Below are 19,261 nucleotides of genomic sequence, written 5' to 3'. Positions count from 1 at the left end.
TTTATGATAAATCTTCAATGCGCCACTGCCCTGAAACAGCGTACTGTCATAAAAAGCAAGTTATAATACAGGAACAATGAAATACGATGAATCCTCTCAAAATTAGTGAGTGTGAAATTTCATGTGACTGATTTCTGATTTCAGATAAACATCAGTCAAAAGCGGTTATGCCTCCCTCATTTTAGTCACTCATCATTCTGTGATTGTTTTAAAAGTGCGATAGTACAAGTGCAAACTTGTAAGATGTGCATTTACCAAATTTCATTTTGAAATTATGCCTAAGTTTGCGCAGTGTATAGCTAAATGCACAAAAGCAGTAAAACTACAAATCTATCCCATTTCATGTACCTACTGTTAAAAAATATTATCTGTTGGTGGGTTTGTTCATTTGTGTTATACACCAGTGAAGAAAAAATATTCGAGTGTTTTGCTTTACATGAATATGTGAATTTATTATTTTAAGCTAGGTTTTATAATTTCCTTACATCCCATCATGTTCCATGTCCCCTTTGTTTTAAATTCCAAAAACATGGCAGAGGGTTGTTCACTCTGATCATAGTGTTGCCTCTCTGTGGTATTCTATCTCTTTGATGGGAATATAAAATGACTTATTCCACATCATTACTATTTGAAATTTTAAACATTTTGAATTGACTGTGAGCCAGCAACCATACGCTTTTTATTACAGGATGTATATACAGCTAGATCGGTTGAACAAAATGTGCAAATTTTTGTGCAACCGATGTGGCTGTGTATACATCCTGCAATTCATCACTATTTATTATGTAAATGGGCCATGGAACATAAAACTAACTAACTTACTTCAGTTTCTTGATTTAATGGAATTATAACTGAAAACCATAAATACTTGTAAACTTCATAGTAGAATGATTTTTTGACACACAGCTTCTTCAAGGCTAATGAGATCCCTGTTGGAAAGTATAAATCCTTCCACTCTATGACCATGGTGCAGCATAGAGTGGGAAACACGGTCTAGGTTGCAAAAGCATCATAAGCTTTATTGACATGTTTCGCCTTTTTGAGACATCTTCAGAATTCCCACATGGGAAAAATATAGAAAAGCAGATCATGGTTATGATCATGTCTGACATAAAAAGATGGTAAAAACTTTTTAAATTACTATGATACATCAGACAAGGGAGACTTAAGTACAGAAACTGCAGGTAATGCATTAGTCATAAGTAGTCAAAATTTTGGTGTGCACCTAAAACGAAAAGGCAAAAGGATTTTGAAAAACATTGCCCTAGACTAGCAACAAGGAGCCAAATTGCAAATTTGTGGTGAAACTGTGAAAGAGGAGATGATCCTTACCGTCGGCAGAGGCATGCAGCTGTGCTTAGATAGGGCCACACTTCCAATCTTGACTCAAATATTGGTATATAAGTTGTGGTGCCATGAATATATGACCGCATGTGTGCGCACAACGTAAGAATGGCAGGCAGGACACTGCTGCAGCCGACGGAAGCTCCACTACAGTGCGTTTACATGTTTGAATATACAATAAATCAGGATAAAGTAAAACATATAGTGACAATTAACGTCAATACAAATAAAAAATTGATTTAAAGTAGGTGATAAAAGGAAAACATATCTAAAAACAATTAAAGACAAAATAAAGTTTCTAAAACATGACACTCTATGTTGGCATCACAAGTAAGGACAAGAAATCCACAAGAAATACGTGGACATAACAGCTTGTTTACAAAATGGACAAAATATATAAAAAATTTCCAAATGTTGACTGTAGGATATAAAAATAAATTAACATTTTCGTGAAGAGATTTATGCCAGTGCCCAGTTATACTCTCTGAAAACTTGTAATCATTGACTCATAAAATGTTGACTCTTGGTAATCAGTTGGTCGCTAAGACTTAGGTGTTTAGCTACAAGAGTGTTTCACGATCTCCAACTCCAGTTGGAAATTCCAACCTTATCTTCCCTATTTTAACTTTTACAACCATATTTGTCATTGCAATGTTTCGTCTTCTCTAATAATAGTTTAGTTTTGTTACTGCAGTTATGTGTGCATGTTCAATTTTTTTAAAAGTAGCATTGTACTGTCGCATAAAGTTTTCATTACCAGTAGTTATTTTGTGTGATTGTTTTTCATCTTATTTGTTATGACCATCTCCCCTGATTTTTCTTTTCCTGTTAGAGGACTTGAATCTTCCCCCTTTTTCTTTTCTTGACCTGTTCTGCTCCATGTCTTTGCATGTCTCTTGTAACAGGTGTCATTGGTATGTCTTAAATATTTCAGATAATGCCTTCCCACTGTATTTTACAAATTATTTACTTATTTATTTATTTATTTATTTATTTGCAGATGTTATTCACACTGTTGGTCCTCAAGGAGAAAAGCCAGGCCTTCTTAAATCTTGTTATGATACGTGTTTGAATATACTCGTCAACAATAATCTGCGAACAGTTGTAAGTGAGGCACCTGTTTCATAAGTAAAATTTGTTAGATTTTGAATTCGACTAAGCAATGAAGTTAGTTTAGCACTTATGTAAATATTTTAAAAATCATTGTAATCAGTGATACTTAAGCAATTCATTATATAAATATTTTTAAATTGCTAAATACTTAATAGAAATTTTTGTTTCAGGCCTTTCCCTGCATTTCAACAGGAGTTTATGGTAAGTGGGACTTAAAATGTGTGCCCTAAATACATTAACTGAAATCTCAATGGGCACCCAATGAGTATTATTGCAGGACAAACTCTGCCCCCATCCCCCCTTTCATCTTCCTATCTCCCTTTATTGTAATATTGGTGGTTGTTTTTCCATGAGAGAGACTGGAGATTTTGAAAAACCTACATATTACACAGTGTAACTGTGATTGATCAAATCTCTTTGTAAGTTTTGTTAGCCAAGCACTGTTATTTCCACCAGACATTATGTTGTTGTGTGATAGGAATGAGTCTGTTGCTACAGATTTTCATTTTTCTCTGTTTTCTTATTTTAGTTTGCATTAACCAGTTTCCTGCAGAGTACTCTTAACAGTTTACAATCTTCACAAACAGGAGCCTGCAAGGAAGAAAAGTTTCAGGCTAACATTTGGACCTTTGTTGTATAACATTGACACATCTATTCATCATACATCTACATCAATACTCTGCAAATCACATTTAACTGCCTGGCGGAGGGTTCATCAAACCACCTTCACAATTCTCTATTATTCCAATCTCATGTAGCGCGCAGAAAGGACAAACACCTATATCTTTCCGTATTAGCTCTGATTTCCCTTATTTCATAGTGGTGATTGTTTCTCCCTGTGTAGGTTAGTGTCAACAAAATATTTTCGCATTCAGAGGAGAGAGTTGGTGATTGAAATTTCGTGAGAAGATTCTGTCGCAATGAAACACGCCTTTCTTTTAATGATATCCATCCCAAATCCTGTATCATTTCAGTGACACTGTCTCCCATATTTCGCGATAATATAAAACGTGCTGCCCTTCTTTGAACTTTTTCAGTGTACTCTGTCAGTCCTATCTGGTAAGGATCCCACAGTGCGCAGCAATATTCTAAAAGGGGATGAACAAGTGTAGTGTAGGCAGTCTCCTTAGTAGCTCTGTTACATTTTCTAAGTCTCCTGCCAATAAAATGCAGTCTTTGGTTAGTCTTCCCCACAACATTTTCTGTGTGTTCCTACCAATTTAAGTTGTTCGTAATTGTAATTCCTAGGTGTTTAGTTGAATTTACAGCCTTTAGGTTTGACTGATCTATCATGTAACCAAAGTTTAGTCAATTCCTTTTAGTACTCTTGTGGATGACCTTACACTTTTTGTTATTTAGGGTCAATTGCCAATTTTTGTACCATTCAGATATCTTTTCTAAATTGTTGTGCAATTTGATTTGATCTTCTGATGACTTTATTAGTTGATAAACGACAGCTTCATCTGCAAACAACCGGAGAGGGCTGCTCAGATTGTCTGCCATATCATTTGTAGGGATAAGGAACAGCAGAGGGCTTATAAAACTACCTTGGGAAATGCCAGAAATCACTTCCTTTTACTCGATAACTTTCTGTCAATTACTACGAACTGTGACCTCTGACAGGAAATCACAAATCCAGTCACATAACTGAGAAGATATTCCATAAGCGCGCAATTTCACTACAAGCCAGTTGTGTGGTACAGTGCCAGAAGCCTTTCAGAAATCCAGAAATACAGAATCGGTCCCTTGTCAATAGCACTCAACACTTCATCCAAATAAATAGCTAGTTGTGTTTCACAAGACCAATGTTTTCTAAACCTATGTTGACTGTGTGTCAATAGACCGTTTTCTTCGAGGTAATTCATAATGTTCGAACACAATATATGCTCCAAAATCCTGCTGCATATCGACGTTAATGATATGGGCCTATAATTAAATGGATTACTCCTACTACGTTTCTTGAATATTGGTGTGACCTGTGCAACTTTCCAGTCTTTAGGTACAGATCTTTCGTCGAGTGAATGGTTCTATGTGATAAGTATTGAGCTAATGCATTAGCATACTCTGAAAGGAACCTAATTGGTATGCAGTCTGGACCAGAAAACTTGCTTGTAGAATCTTATAACATATTCTGAGCTTAGATTTAATTATGTACCATTAACAGAATGGCCTTTTCCTCCATGCAAATCACCATGGATTAAAAAAAAAAAACTGTCACATGAAAAGCAACTCGTACTGTTCTTACATTACATCCTGTTAGCTTTGGATAAAAGTAGTCCTGTAGAAGCAGCACTATTTACAGTATTTCTTGACTTCCAAAAACCATTTGACTCATTGCCAGACCAACACTTATAACAAAAACTTCATTATGTGGGGTATCAAACAAAATATGTGAGTAGATTGAGGATTTTTTGAACAGGTACAGAAGTAACTTCCAGTTTGCCCCAGGCAAGTGTTCAGTACCCATGCAGACAATATTAATAGTAATCTCAAGCTTTTTGAAGACAATATGGTTATCTACAGTGAGGCACCATGTGGGAAAAGCTGCACAGATATTGAGCCATGACAATATTTCAAAATGGTGCAAAGATTGATAACTTGCATTAAATGTTCGGAAATTAAAATTTTTACTTAACAAAATGCAGAAACATAGTATCCTGTGGCTACAGTATCATTGAATGACAATTGACTGGAGTCTCTTGAGCCTCCTGGCATCAGTCCAATCTGTTATCAAAATATTTTCTGGTCAGCCATGATGATCCAGCCATTCACCTTAGGACTTTTCATTCAGAAAGAACACACAATGAGAGACGCGGAATGTGTCCTTAGTTCAGCTAGGTTGGGCAGGGGAGTTTGCCTACAAAGAAGTTTCTGTTCTTTTTTTTTTCCAGCAGAAATATGCTATTATAAGAGCTAGTTGACAACAGGTATAAGAAGTGTTGTAATGCATGATACTCAGTGTAGAGTAACATTTCTTCTTCTTCTTCTTCCTTTCTTTTAAACAACATAAATTTTTGTAGTCTACTATAATTTTTAATGTGAAATAAGGAGAATACAAGACGTCCTCTGATCTGTGCATATAGAGCGACATGAGACACAGGCAAGATCTAGGCTCAGAATTAATCACCACCTTGGATCAGTGATCTCTAGCTCATACAGCAGGGACATGCAATATGCAACTGTGGCGTCTAATTAAAAGACTTGCTTCAGGCCATTGGGCCTTACAACATTATCATCATCATCATCATCATCATCCATGAACCATGGTCCTTGCCTATGGTGGGGAGGCTTGTGTGCCTCAACGATACAGATAGTCGTATCGTAGGTGCAACCACAACAGAGTGGTGTCTATTCGGAGGACAGACAAATGTGTGGTTCCTGAAGAGGGGCAGCAGCCTTATCAGTTGCTGCTGTGGCAATAATCTGGATGTTCGACTGATCTGGCCTTATAACACAACCGTAACTGCCTTACTATGCTAGTACTGCAAACAGCTGAAAGCAAGGGGAAACTACAGCCATAATTTTCCCCCGAGGGCATGCGGCTTTACTGTATGGTTGAATGATGATGGCATCCTCTTGGGTAAAATATTCTGGAGGTAAAATAGTCCCCCATTTGAATCTCCGGGCAGGGACTACTCAGGAGGACATCGTTTTCAGGAGAAACAAAACAGATAGGAGTGGGAATGTCAGGTCCCTTAATCGGGCAGGTAGATTAGAAAATTTAAAAAGGAAAATGGATAGGTTAAAGTTAGATATAGTGGAAATTAGTGAAGTTTGGTGGCAGGAGGAACAAGACTTCTGGTCAGGTGAATGCAGGGTTATAAATATAAAATCAAATATGGGTAATGCAGGAGTAGGTTTAATAATATAAAAATAAAATAAAATAAAAACAGGAATGCAGATAAGCTGCTACAAACAGCATAGTGAATGCATTATAGTAGCCAAGATAGACACAAAGCCCACGCCTACCACAGTAGTACAAGTTTATATGCCAACTAGTTCTGCAGATAATGCAGATGTTGAAGAAATGAATGATGCGATAAAGGAGATTATTTGGATAATTAAGGGATACAAAAATTTAATATTCAAGGGGTACTGGAGTTCGATAGTAGGAAAAGGAAGAGAAGGAAAAGCAGTAAGTGAATATGGACTGGGGGTAAGGAATGAAAGAGGAAGCCGCCTGGTAGAATTTTGCACAAGGCACATCATAATCATAGCTAACACTTGGTGTAAGAATCCTGGAAGAAGATTGTATACAGGGAAGAGGCCTGGAGACACAGGAAGGTTTCAGATAGATTATATAATGGTAAAAATCAAGCAATGGAAAATCCAGGATGGTATGTAACAATATTAGAGAAGGAAAGTTGCTACTCACCATATAGCGGAGATGCTGAGTTGCGATAGGCACAACAAAAAGTCACACAATTATAGCTTTTGGTCATTGACGTCAGTAAAACACACACACACACACACACACACACACACACACACACACACACACACACACACACACAAATGCAACTTGCACACATGTGTGCAGTCTCAGATAGCTGAAACCACCATGTTGAGCTCTATCTGCTAGGAAATCCTGAATCAAATTAAATTTTCCGAACCTGTCTTGTACACCTATATTGAATGCCTTTCAGAAGCTATCAAACATGACACCAACTAGGTCACCACTGTTGTTACAGCCCTCTGGTTTCTGTGGACAAACATAACAAACTGAGTTTTGCAAGAGTTCTGTTTACAGGATTAATGTTGATTACTTTGATCCGTAATATGTGAGCATAAAACATGTTCCACAATTCTATAAGAGACTGGCATCAGTGATGTAGGCCTATAATTATGTTCATGTGTCCAGCAATCCTTCTTGAAAATGAACGTGTTCTGTGGTTTTTGCTATTCTGCCTATTGGCTTCTGTCTCGGGTTCTTCGGCCGACGTTCATCTAATGATTTTTCTGACGTTTCGCCAGCACGAGTGGCTGGCATTGTCAAAGCTTCACCCTCCATTGCCGGTGGTGAACTGGAGGCGAGCTCGCGGCCGCAGACTATATGTACCTGGCGCGCCAACGTCCGAGGGCTTCTCCGCGGTCATTTCCGGTGCGGTTCTCCTCTTGCTACCTGCGACGGTCGTTCGCTGCAGTACGGGAAGCCAGGATCCGTTTACCTTAAGGCTTTCCTCTTTCTTGTTGAAACTGTTCGCGTGTTTTTGGATTTCTACAGCTTCTCTGAACAAGCGCGTGTGATAGTGCTTCTCTACAGCCAGAACTTCCGTGTCGGCGAATTTTATTACGTGGTCGGTCTCATTCAGTGCGTGCTCTGCCACGGCCGATTTCTCCACCTGCCCCAACCTGCAATGTCGCTTATGCTCTTTGATCCTGGTGTTAATGGATCGTCCAGTCATTCCGACATAAACTTTTCCGCATGTGCAAGGTATACGGTATATTCCCGACATTGCAAGTGGGTCTCTTTTCTCCTTCGCCGACACAAAGAGTGTCTTAGATCGGCGAAGGAGAAAAGAGACCCACTTGCAATGTCGGGAATATACCGTATACCTTGCACATGCGGAAAAGTTTATGTCGGAATGACTGGACGATCCATTAACACCAGGATCAAAGAGCATAAGCGACATTGCAGGTTGGGGCAGGTGGAGAAATCGGCCGTGGCAGAGCACGCACTGAATGAGACCGACCACGTAATAAAATTCGCCGACACGGAAGTTCTGGCTGTAGAGAAGCACTATCACACGCGCTTGTTCAGAGAAGCTGTAGAAATCCAAAAACACGCGAACAGTTTCAACAAGAAAGAGGAAAGCCTTAAGGTAAACGGATCCTGGCTTCCCGTACTGCAGCGAACGACCGTCGCAGGTAGCAAGAGGAGAACCGCACCGGAAATGACCGCGGAGAAGCCCTCGGACGTTGGCGCGCCAGGTACATATAGTCTGCGGCCGCGAGCTCGCCTCCAGTTCACCACCGGCAATGGAGGGTGAAGCTTTGACAATGCCAGCCACTCGTGCTGGCGAAACGTCAGAAAAATCATTAGATGAACGTCGGCCGAAGAACCCGAGACAGAAGCCAATAGGCAGTTTGTCAACAAGTGGCCACGAAAGCCTTAACAATTTTGTATTTTTGCTATTCACTTGCAATACTTTGTTGCTCCAGCAACCTATGAGAAACTGCTGCTAGAATTGTGGCAAGTACTTTTACATTAACTGTATAGAAACTCGGGATAAATTCTAGTGTCTGATTGCACCCATCATCTTTGACTAGTGACATTGTAGATAACCCAAAGATGCCACAGGAAAGCAATACTTGAAATCAAAACTTATTCTTAAACAAACAAATATAGCAGGAAAAAGTTAATATACATGTACATACCACAAATTACAATCACAGTACACACAATTACCTACTAACCTGTGAATTATATTAAGACAAATTATGATAAAAAAAGACAGACATATATACATATGTGAAGTAAATTATCATCACAGATTAGGTGAGTAAGTAAAAGAACCAAAGGCAGGCTTCAGCTTCCACTACAATACTCTGCATCATAAACTCATGACATTATAGAATCGTGGTAATTTTTATTAATAAAATAATGTTGAATCCAACAGGAATGCTGCAGCAAAGTGTATTGTGGGGACAAATTAAAATTTAACACAACAACTGTAAAATTAAACAGATAGTAACATATACAAAATATGAATATGACAGCAACAGGAAAAAGCAGGAAATCTACACAGAAATCCCCCTAGATACATAACGAAAATTCGGGAAAAGTAACAAAGTGTAGAACTGACTACTGGAATTCACCTATATAGGTTGTTTCAGTTGCTGATTCCAAGGTATGCTATTTTTTGCATTTTCACTGTTGGTGTGTACCATGTTTTCTTGCAGGATTTTCATTTTTGGTGTCACTCTAATTTTCAGTTCCATCTTCTATTATTTTTTGTGAGTTTTATTAGGTGTGAATTGATATTTCATTAAAAATTTAACTTTTTGATAGTGTGTAGAAACATGAAAAATGACAAACCGTGGAATCTACAACTAGAGTTCACTTATACAGGACAATTCTAGTTATTGATTCCAAGGTTTGTTATTTTTCGCAGTAGTATGGAGAACAACACCGAAAATGAATATCCTAAACATACACAGCTGCTCCAAAAATCGAAAAAAAAAAAATATACCTAGCAGTTGATAGATGAATTCTTGTTATCAATTCAAGGTTTGTTGTTTTTTGCATTTCTACAATAGCTGCGTGAAGTGCTTGCTTTTAGGATTTTTAATTTTGGTGTAAGTATATGTTATTAAGCTATACATGTCACTTCTGATTGCCAGTTCAACATTCTGTTATTTTTTGTGGTTTTTATTGGGTTTGAATTGTCATTTCATTAAGGATTTAACTTTTCATCATCACACTCTGTAGTAATGCAAAAATGCAAAAAATAACTATCCTTGGGATCAGTAACTAGAATTTATTTATTTAGATCAATTCTAGTTTGTCATTGTTGAGATTTGTTAGTTTTTACAGTAGTATAGAAAGCAACATGAAGAACGCATTTGTTATAAAATGCACTGCACATACATTCTCCAAATACAAGAAAATAAACTTGAAATCTTCAACTAGAATTGACCTATGTAGGTGATTTCTAGTTATCAATTGTGAAGTTCATTGTTTTTTACATTTTTTCTGTTCCTATATGCAGGGCTTTCTTTTAGAATTTCCATTTTTGTTAACAATATTTGTAATTTAGCTATTTAGATCAATTAGATGTCATGTTGTTTTGTTATTTGTAAATTTTTTGGGTGTGTAGTGTTAAGTTATGAAGGATTTAACTTTCTGGTATTGCTTTTTCTACTACTGGAAAAATGCCATAACTTAGAAACCTTGGCATTGACAACTGGAATTCACCTATACAGATCAGTTGTAGTTTTCTATTCCAAAGTTTGTTATTGTTTGCATTCTTGCAGTAAGAATGTACTCTTGTAGGATTTTCATTTTGCTATTGCTCTTTTGTACAACCACAGAAATGGAATAGATTAACCTTTGAATCATCAACTAGAATTGACCTGCAGCTCACCTACAAAGAGCAACACCAAAAGAAATAAATCCTAAAATAAATAACAACAAAAGAAATAAATCCAAAAGAAATAACAACAAACACTGAATGGAAAACTGTGAATCTGAGATGTAAAATGGAAAGGAACGTCTTGTCGGAAAAGTGAAATTTTCAGTACAAGCAAAATTATCTGATAATGTCTGAAATGTCTAATTGATTTGAATAATATCATTAAAAACAATGTGTGCAAGTCTTCTGAAAAAGGACCTCTTGTCGTTTTGGGGAAATAACATTGGTTCAGCAAGAGGCCCCCTTTTCTAGATCTCGCAGCTGTGTATGCAATGCCTGACAGAATATTATTAGCTTTGTATAAAAGAACATTTTGTGAATACAAGAATGCCAAACAAGACAAGTAATGCCTTTTTGTATGAGAGTTATAATTGCCTACAGATGTTACTAAATTTGCAGTTGGCAGTCCTAAAATGCCAGGTGGCAGACAATGTTACTGTATCAACAAAAACGTGCACCTGCAACACATATTGATTCTGCTGTTACTGCTAGAGATGAACAAGGTGATGTTGCTGTGAATACATATGATTGATTAAATGTTGGAAAATAGTAATCCTAACAAAGTACCTTACATAACTAAATATAATAACTTTGAGTTCAACATCAGCTACAAAGATAGTGTATGTTGCAAAATGGACATTGATGGAAATTAATTTCCGCATTACATCTTTGCTAAAGAAAATAGATCCATTGGGTTTTCTGATGCAGTAATTCCAGCATGAATGACAAAACACGAAAAGGTTATCTTTTTATAAACATCAGGACCTATTGCATAGAGGAATAAAAAGACATTCTGTGTCTTGAAGTAGAACCAGAACCACAAGTCAGTGATAGTGAGGATCATGAGGAGAAACCTTACCAGCCACATATTCCAGAATCAAACAAGAAGAAATGAAAATGCTCTTTGTGAACAATCTTGAAGTCCTTCAGCCACAAGTATTTTAGAAGTTGAAAATTGAATCCTTTGGCCACTATAAAATATGGGATCTCAGGACTCAATTTTTGAGGGTTCTGTGAATTCAGAATTTTAAGCAGCTTTGGGCCTATAATGGCTTGAACATCAAAATTTGGTGTGAAACATGCTATAACTCAGAATAAAATTAAAAATATTTTGCCAAAAAATCTATGCAGGGTACACTAATTGTTCTCAGTGTGGGGCCTGTTTATTTGGCTTTAAATTTTTGTACACTATAATGTGCTATAGGTCTGAAGGGGGCTAACCACTTAATGTGTAATGTTAACTTGAAAAAGGGTTGCCATTTGACAAAGGAAATTTCAAGTGTAATTTATATTCAGAATTTGTTTCTGAACTACATCACATTAAATGCCGGTAATGAACTTTAAAATGCATCATCTCAAAAAACCTGTTTCCCATCAACTATATTCAACATATTATAACTAACTCAAATTTAGAGGTCCCTTTTCACTTTCCGTCTGACAAATAGATTACTACATTTTACATAAACAGCTTAGATAGATAAAACAATAAAAAAAACAAAAAGAAGTACATTACAAACATGTACTGACTTGGCAGAAAATCCTAAGAAATTTTGGTCTTATGTCAAAGCGGTAGGTGGATCAAAACAAAATGTCCAGACACTCTGTGACCAAATTGGTACCGAAACAGAGGATGACAGACTAAAGGCCGAAATACTAAATGTCTTTTTCCAAAGTCGTTTCACAGAGGAAGGCTGCACTGTAGTTTCTTCTCTAGATCGTTGCACAGTTTTTTTTTTTTTTTTTTTTTTTTTTTTTTTTTTTTTTTTTTTTTTTTTTTTTTCCGTGTCAGAAGCACCATGGATACAGGAATATAAAAAAATGAATAGCACACAGAAAAAAAATTAATTACAGGCATATGAAAATATATATAAATATATATACAAATATGTGTGCACAGAAACAAAATGTTATAGGCATTTGGCCCATAAGCGGGCTACGTCGACAGCATTTGGGGTTGCCAGCATCAGATCCTCTAAAGTGCAGTGTGAAGGACATTCAGGGCAGTTATACATGTGATGGGTCGTCTGCACCTCTCCACAGTCACAGAGATTAGATGTAGTAGAATATCCCCACTTCAGAAGGTTATCTCTTGACCGTGCAGTGTTGGTGCATAGCCTGTTTAGTGATCTCCAGACCACCCAGTCCTCATCGTAACCTGGTGCCAATTCTTCCTTTGGTTCCATCCAGTGCCCTTCTCCCGACCGCTTCCATCTCTCCACCCTAGATGCAGGTTAGTCGCTAAAATCTTCGGTTGCTCTGAGAAAACTGCGTCTAGATTTCAAGCGTTTGGTGGCTGGCTGAGTTTTGTGGAGGGGGTGGCTCTCTGCCATCTCAGCCCTCGCTCTTTCACTATAGGCTGCCGCTTCTCTTCGCACTGCAGGAGGTGCAATCCCAGCAAGATGGTAGAGCTTGTCTGTTGGCGTCGGTTTCAGACATCCAGTGACGAGCCTGCAGGTCTCGTTCAGGGCAATGTCGACCTGTTTAGCGTGGGTAGAGTTGTACCAGACACTGCTTGCATATTCGCCTGCTGGGAAGCAAACTGCTAGTGCTGTGGTCCTCACTACCTCTGGCTTTGCGCCCCAGGAGGAGTTCGTTATTTTCCGAAGAACATTATTTCTGCCACTCACCTTCATTTTGGTGTTAATACAGTGCTGTTTATACGTCAGAGCCCTGTCTAGGGTTACTCCTAGATATTTGGGGTTAACGCAGTGTTCGAGGAGTGTGTCCTTCCAGAAGACACGCAGCTTACGGGATGCCTGCTTGTTACGGAGATGGAAGGCGCAAACTTGTGTTTTGCTAGGGTTCGGCTTGAGTTGATTGTCGGCGTAGTACTGACAGAGCATGTCTAGCGCATCCGTGAGCTTTGTCTCAACATCCTCAAAGGAGTCACCCTGTACGGCCATAGCACGGTCATCGGCGTAGATATAGTTTTCCGTACCAGCTGGCAGTGGTTGATCGTTGGTGTATGTGTTAAAAAGTAAGAGTGCCAGTACGCTGCCCTGAGGGAGACCATTTTTCTGGGCCCGCCACCTGCTATGCATCCCTTGGAATTCCACAGAGAACCTACGGTTCTCTAACAGACTTCTAACTGTGGATGTGAATTTAAAGTCCCTGGTAATGGCATACAGCTTCTTCATTAGCAGACGTAAGTTGATGGTGTCATATGCGGCTGTCAAGTCTATAAAGGCGACACCAGTTATTTTCTGGTTCTCATAGCCGTCTTCAATCAGCTGCGTGAGGTTAATTACCTGAGATGTAGTGCTTTTCCCTGGGCGGAAACCTGCTTGTTGGGGGATTAGGTAGGGTTCTATGGCACTGGAGAGGCGATCCTGTAGTATTCTTTCAAAGATTTTAAAGATATGGCAGAGAAGTGATACAGGTCGGAAATTTCTGGGGTCATCAGCATTTTTGCCTGGTTTTAAAATGGCAATAACTTTAGCCTTCCCCCAGATTGTGGGAATCTGACCTGTTTCCATGCAATTGTTAAACAGTTTCAGTAGCCATTGTTTAATGTTGGGACCAAAGTGTTTAATCTGTTCAACAAAAATCCCGTCCAGGCCCGGGGCCTTCCTTAGCTTGCATTTCGCTATGGCTTTGTCCAGATCTGCCATTGTGAGAGGGGTGGCCAGAGTTGAATTTTCTTGGTGTTCAATCCTGTCTATTTTGGTCTCAGACTTCCTGATTTTGGTGTCGGGTTTCCCATTCTTGAGAAGCTGGTGGGCTATTTGGTCGGCTGTGACGGGAGCATGTCCTGGAGAGAAAGTCGGGTCATTGTTGAGACGTTTAAGGAGTGTCCAGGCTTTCTGACTGCTCCTTTTCATGTCCAATTCCTCCATTGTCCTCAGCCATTTCTCTCTCCTGGTTTTAGCTAGTGACTCGGTTAGCTGCTCGCCCACAGTGATAGTTTCCACAGATAGAGGGTTTGCGTCAAACAGTGCCAGGTATTGCTGCAACTGATCCTCTAATTCTGGTGTAAGGCCTTCAACATAATTGCTTCTGCATCCTCTAGGGATCGATTGCTTGGAACATCACTGCACAGCCTTCACGAAATTGTCATAGAATCTTGGTTCAGGTGGTAGGTAGTTTACAGAATCTTCCATGAGGTTTTGAAAGGTTGACCATTCTGCTTTCTTAAAATTGTACCTACGGCGAAAAGGTACGCTATGGGGTTTAACAACAGATGTGATCTGGCACATTATTGGACGGTGCTGGGTGTTTGGTATTGGTGAGCAAACTCCTTTTGAGCATTGGGACGTTACTTGATGGCCAACGAAGATGAGGTCCGGGTTATAACCTCTCCCCCATCTGCCACTGTTGTAGGAAGCAGGCAGTTTATTGTCATGTATCAGTTTTAGGTTGTTTAGGGAGCTGGAAAAGTCCACAGTTGGTGGTTTGTACACTGATGTAACAGTGCAGTCACTAAGTTCAATGGTTAGCACTTCAGTATCATTGATGTCGTTTATACTGCTTGAAAGGATCTGTATGTTTGGCCTGGTAAAGATTGCGCTGCCATACTGTCGGTATGGCCTTTCAGCTACTAGTCGCATGCCGTTTATCTTGGTTCTTTTGAGTGTGCTATCTCTGTGAGTTTCTTGTAGACACAGGACATCACATTTCTCTTTCTGACAGAGGTCTTGTAGCAGACGTTCTTTGTATGCAGACAGGCCTTCAATATTTACAGAGATAATCGTCAGTGCTGGGCCTGATAAGGTCCTTTTCTGTAGGATTGTCATGTTGCTTCTGGAGTGAAAGGATCAGCCGGTATACAACCGCCCAGGGGACGCCCGAGTATGTGTATTGCATTCACATACTCTTCGTGGAGGCTTCTTTCTTGACAGAATGGTAGATATCGAAATAGATGACAGAGGGATAGAGAAACAATTAAAATCGCTCAAAAGAGGAAAGGCTGCTGGACCTGATGGGATACCAGTTCGATTTTACACAGAGTACGCGAAGGAACTTGCCCCCCTTCTTGCAGCGGTGTACCGTAGGTCTCTTAGAAGAGTGTAGCATTCCAAAGGATTGGAAAAGGGCACAGGTCATCCCCATTTTCAAGAAGGGACGTCAAACACATGTGCAGAACTATAGACCTATATCTCTCATGTCGATCAGTTGTAGAATTTTGGAACAAATATTATGTTCGAGTATAATGACTTTTCTGGAAACTAGAAATCTACTCTGTAGGAATCAGCATGGGTTTCGAAAAAGACGATCGTGTGAAACCCGGCTCGCGCTATTCATCCACGAGACTCAGAGGGCCATAGACACGGGTTCCCAGGTAGATGCCGTGTTTCTTGACTTCCGCAAGGCTTTCGATACAGTTCCCCACAGTCGTTTAATGATCAAAGTAAGAGCATATGGACTATCAGACCAATTGTGTGATTGGATTGAAGAGTTCCTAGGTAACAGAACGCAGCATGTCATTCTCAATGGTGAGAAGTCTTCCGAAGTAAGAGTGATTTCAGGTGTGCCGCAGGGGAGTGTCATAGGACCGTTGCTATTCACAATATACATAAATGACCTTGTGGATGACATCGGAAGTTCACTGAGGCTTTTTGTGGATGATGCTGTGGTATATCGAGAGGTTGTAACAATGGAAAATTGTACTGAAATGCAGGAGGATCTGCATCGAATTGACGCATGGCAATTGAATCTCAATGTAGACAAGTTTAATGTGCTGTGAATACATAGAAAGAAAGATCCCTTATCATTTAGCTACAAAATAGCAGGTCAGCAACTGGAAGCAGTTAATTCCATAAATTATCTGGGAGCACGCATTAGGAGAGATTTAAAATGGAATGATGATATAAAGTTGATCGTCGGTAAAGCAGATGCCAAACTGAGATTCATTGGAAGAATCCAAAGGAAATGCAATCCGAAAACAAAGGAAGTAGGTTACAGTACACTTGTTCGCCCACTGCTTCAGTTCTGCTCAGCAGTGTGGGATCCGTACCAGATAGGGTTGATAGAAGAGATAGAGAAGATCCAATGGAGAGCAGCGCGCTTCGTTACAGGATCATTTAGTAATCGCGAAAGCGTTACGGAGATGATAGATAAACTCCAGTGGAAGACTCTGCAGGAGAGACGCTCAGTAGCTCGGTATGGGCTTTTGCTGAAGTTTCGAGAACATACCTTCACCGAAGAGTCAAGCAGTATCTTGCTCCCTCCTACGTATATCTCGCGAAGAGACCGTGAGGATAAAATCAGAGAGATTAGAGCCCCCACAGAGGCATACCAACAATCCGTCTTTCCACGAACAATACGAGACTGGAATAGAAGGGAGAACCGATAGAGGTACTCAAGGTACCCTCCGCCACACACCGTCCGGTGGCTTGCGGAGTATGGATGTAGATGTAGATGTAGATAATGCAAAAATGTGACAACAATAATTGACCTATATATATGTATATAGCTCAGTTACAAAAAAGATGGTAAAAAGAAAATAAATGTTGAAACACTGCAACACATGCCATTTTTAACACAAATTGACAAAATTTACAGCATCAAACACAAAAAAAGACAGCGAAAAAACAATAACTAAAACCACAAAAAATAGATTGAGTACAGAAGTGAAACTTACCAAACATTTAATTCCAAACAAATGTAGAGTCAAGCTGACAAGAACAACACAAAAAGTAAAATGTAAATATGGAAATAAAAATACTACAAATAATAACCCAGTTTACAATTATCAAAATGATGATAAACTTGGGGGAGGGGATGAAATGCTAGGCATGAAACACCTCCCACTCCAACCAAACCACCTCATCTTTTTTACGATAACAACAAACAACATCCTGTACTAACTGAAGCAACCTCCCACACTAACTGTCACAACCAGTGAAACTCCACCCTCCCAACCCAACCCAAGCCAGCCAAAAACATACAATTATGTAGGGAACTAACTGAAGAGACCACCTTCAGTGTTTAATTCTTTTCTCCAGGATCTTCCATTTGGTGCCAGTATGATCACATAATGACTGTATGCATGATTTTTATCCAGTTGTGACTTTTCATAAAACAAAGTTTTCTTTAAATTTTTCATCAGTCACCAAAATTTTATTTTTGCTTAGTGCTGGCTTTGTTTAATCTTGGGCTGATCCTCTCTTTCCCATTCCTCATAGCTGGGTTTGGCTTGTACTTGACCACAACATATTGTACAATACTTTTTAATTGTGTACAATGATACTGCACATCTCTGTCTCCAAAGATGAATGTTAGCTTTGCAGATAATCTGCAATCTGTGCCTTGTTAGTGTCATTTGCTTGGTAGATAAGTGTGTGTGTGTGGGGGGGGGGGGGGGGGGAGGATGGAGAGAATAAAAACATTATAATTGCAATTTGCAGTCTAGTTTGACCCTGGAAAGAAGTTCTTTGCTCACCACAGTGTGTGTACGTGTAATTGTACCAGTGTTATTTTTCACTTACGGATTACTCTGAATATTGTTTTCTTAGTACTGTCTACCATGCTTGCTGTGAAAACTGGCCAAAACGTGACCATTTTTGTCATGTTATATTTTCTTACGTTGTGGCAAAACTGTGTAATTTGTCATTTGTATGTTTTGGTAAACTATTGTAGCAAATATGTGGTCTCTCAGAATACTGCATGGCATGTTTCCCCTTTCTTTTGATTTTTTCCTCTGATATTGTATAAGCTATAAGAAATTGATTTTTGTTTTTCACATGATGATGCTACAGTTTACTTGTGATTTGAAAGATCAAATGTACTGTGCCATTTATGAGGTACAGATGCATTTCTGTAGAACATATGTTGGGAAATGGACGCCAATGACTCACAAGATATTGTTACTATAAGTACATTCATTTTGTGTACTTTCATTTGGTGAGGAATGAGTGACATGTGATAAAAGCAAGAAATGGGTTATGTATAATTTCCTACCTGGCGTTTTTCACCGTTTGTTTAGCATTCAGCTGGGTGATGATGGTTTGGAGGTGTCAAGCATTCATTCCATTTGTTGACTAGAATTTGCCTCAACCCCCCCCCCCCCCTTCTTTGTTCCCCTTCCACAACATTTGATGGAATGTTTAACATCTGACAGTGGCTGAAGTGTATGAAAAGTGACACCATGGTTTAACAGTGTAAATCACAAGAACCTACCATTGTGGGATCAGTAGGTAATTTATTTTGAAACAATGTTGCAGACTACAGTTGCAGGTGTGTCAGACAACAGGTCATGATACTGTCGGTGAAGAAGCAATATTGCATGAGTAGCAAAACATGAATTTTGCAAGAGAGACAAGAAACTGTGTAGAATACCTGATACATTTCATTGGGGCACAATATTTGCGTTGCAGTGCTACAGTGAAATTTTTTATCATATCAAAAAGTGAAACAGTGAAAATACTTTTTGGAAAGCTTAATTACAATAGATACATGGAACATTCTTGGCATTTGTGGTAGAGTATATTACTTCTGTGGTATTTGTCAGTCCCTTGTATAACTTTACACTGTTACATTCATTTTGGTGCTGATAAAGCAAGTAACAATACCCACTTGGAAACCTTAACCAATTTTTATTAAAATCCTTCATGGAAGCACACATATAGTTGTGAAACTGTCACCTCTTTAGGTATCAAGGTGTATGGGCTAGGACCTTCAACTTCACATCCTTCAAGCTTGCGCTAGATGGAACTGTGAACTAAGTCACA

At 39.0% G+C, this 19,261-nt stretch overlaps 1 protein-coding gene across 5 annotated transcripts in view; it reads left to right on the top strand.

Annotated features, from left to right (window-relative positions):
• LOC126255843 (ADP-ribose glycohydrolase MACROD2-like) overlaps positions 1–19,261 on the top strand; it is an 83,578-nt gene that overhangs the window by 53,411 nt on the left and 10,906 nt on the right. For all 5 annotated transcript variants that reach the window (XM_049955435.1, XM_049955432.1, XM_049955436.1 and 2 more), the window contains 2 exons: positions 2,345–2,448; positions 2,628–2,658. In XM_049955435.1, coding sequence (XP_049811392.1) covers positions 2,345–2,448; positions 2,628–2,658 — 135 coding nt within the window. The remainder of the gene's footprint in view (positions 1–2,344; positions 2,449–2,627; positions 2,659–19,261) is intronic.

The sequence above is a fragment of the Schistocerca nitens genome, chromosome 1, assembly GCF_023898315.1.
Source record: "Schistocerca nitens isolate TAMUIC-IGC-003100 chromosome 1, iqSchNite1.1, whole genome shotgun sequence".
In the NCBI taxonomy this organism is placed as follows: Eukaryota; Metazoa; Arthropoda; class Insecta; order Orthoptera; family Acrididae; genus Schistocerca; species Schistocerca nitens.
This window is presented reverse-complemented; position numbering and strand designations above follow the sequence as displayed.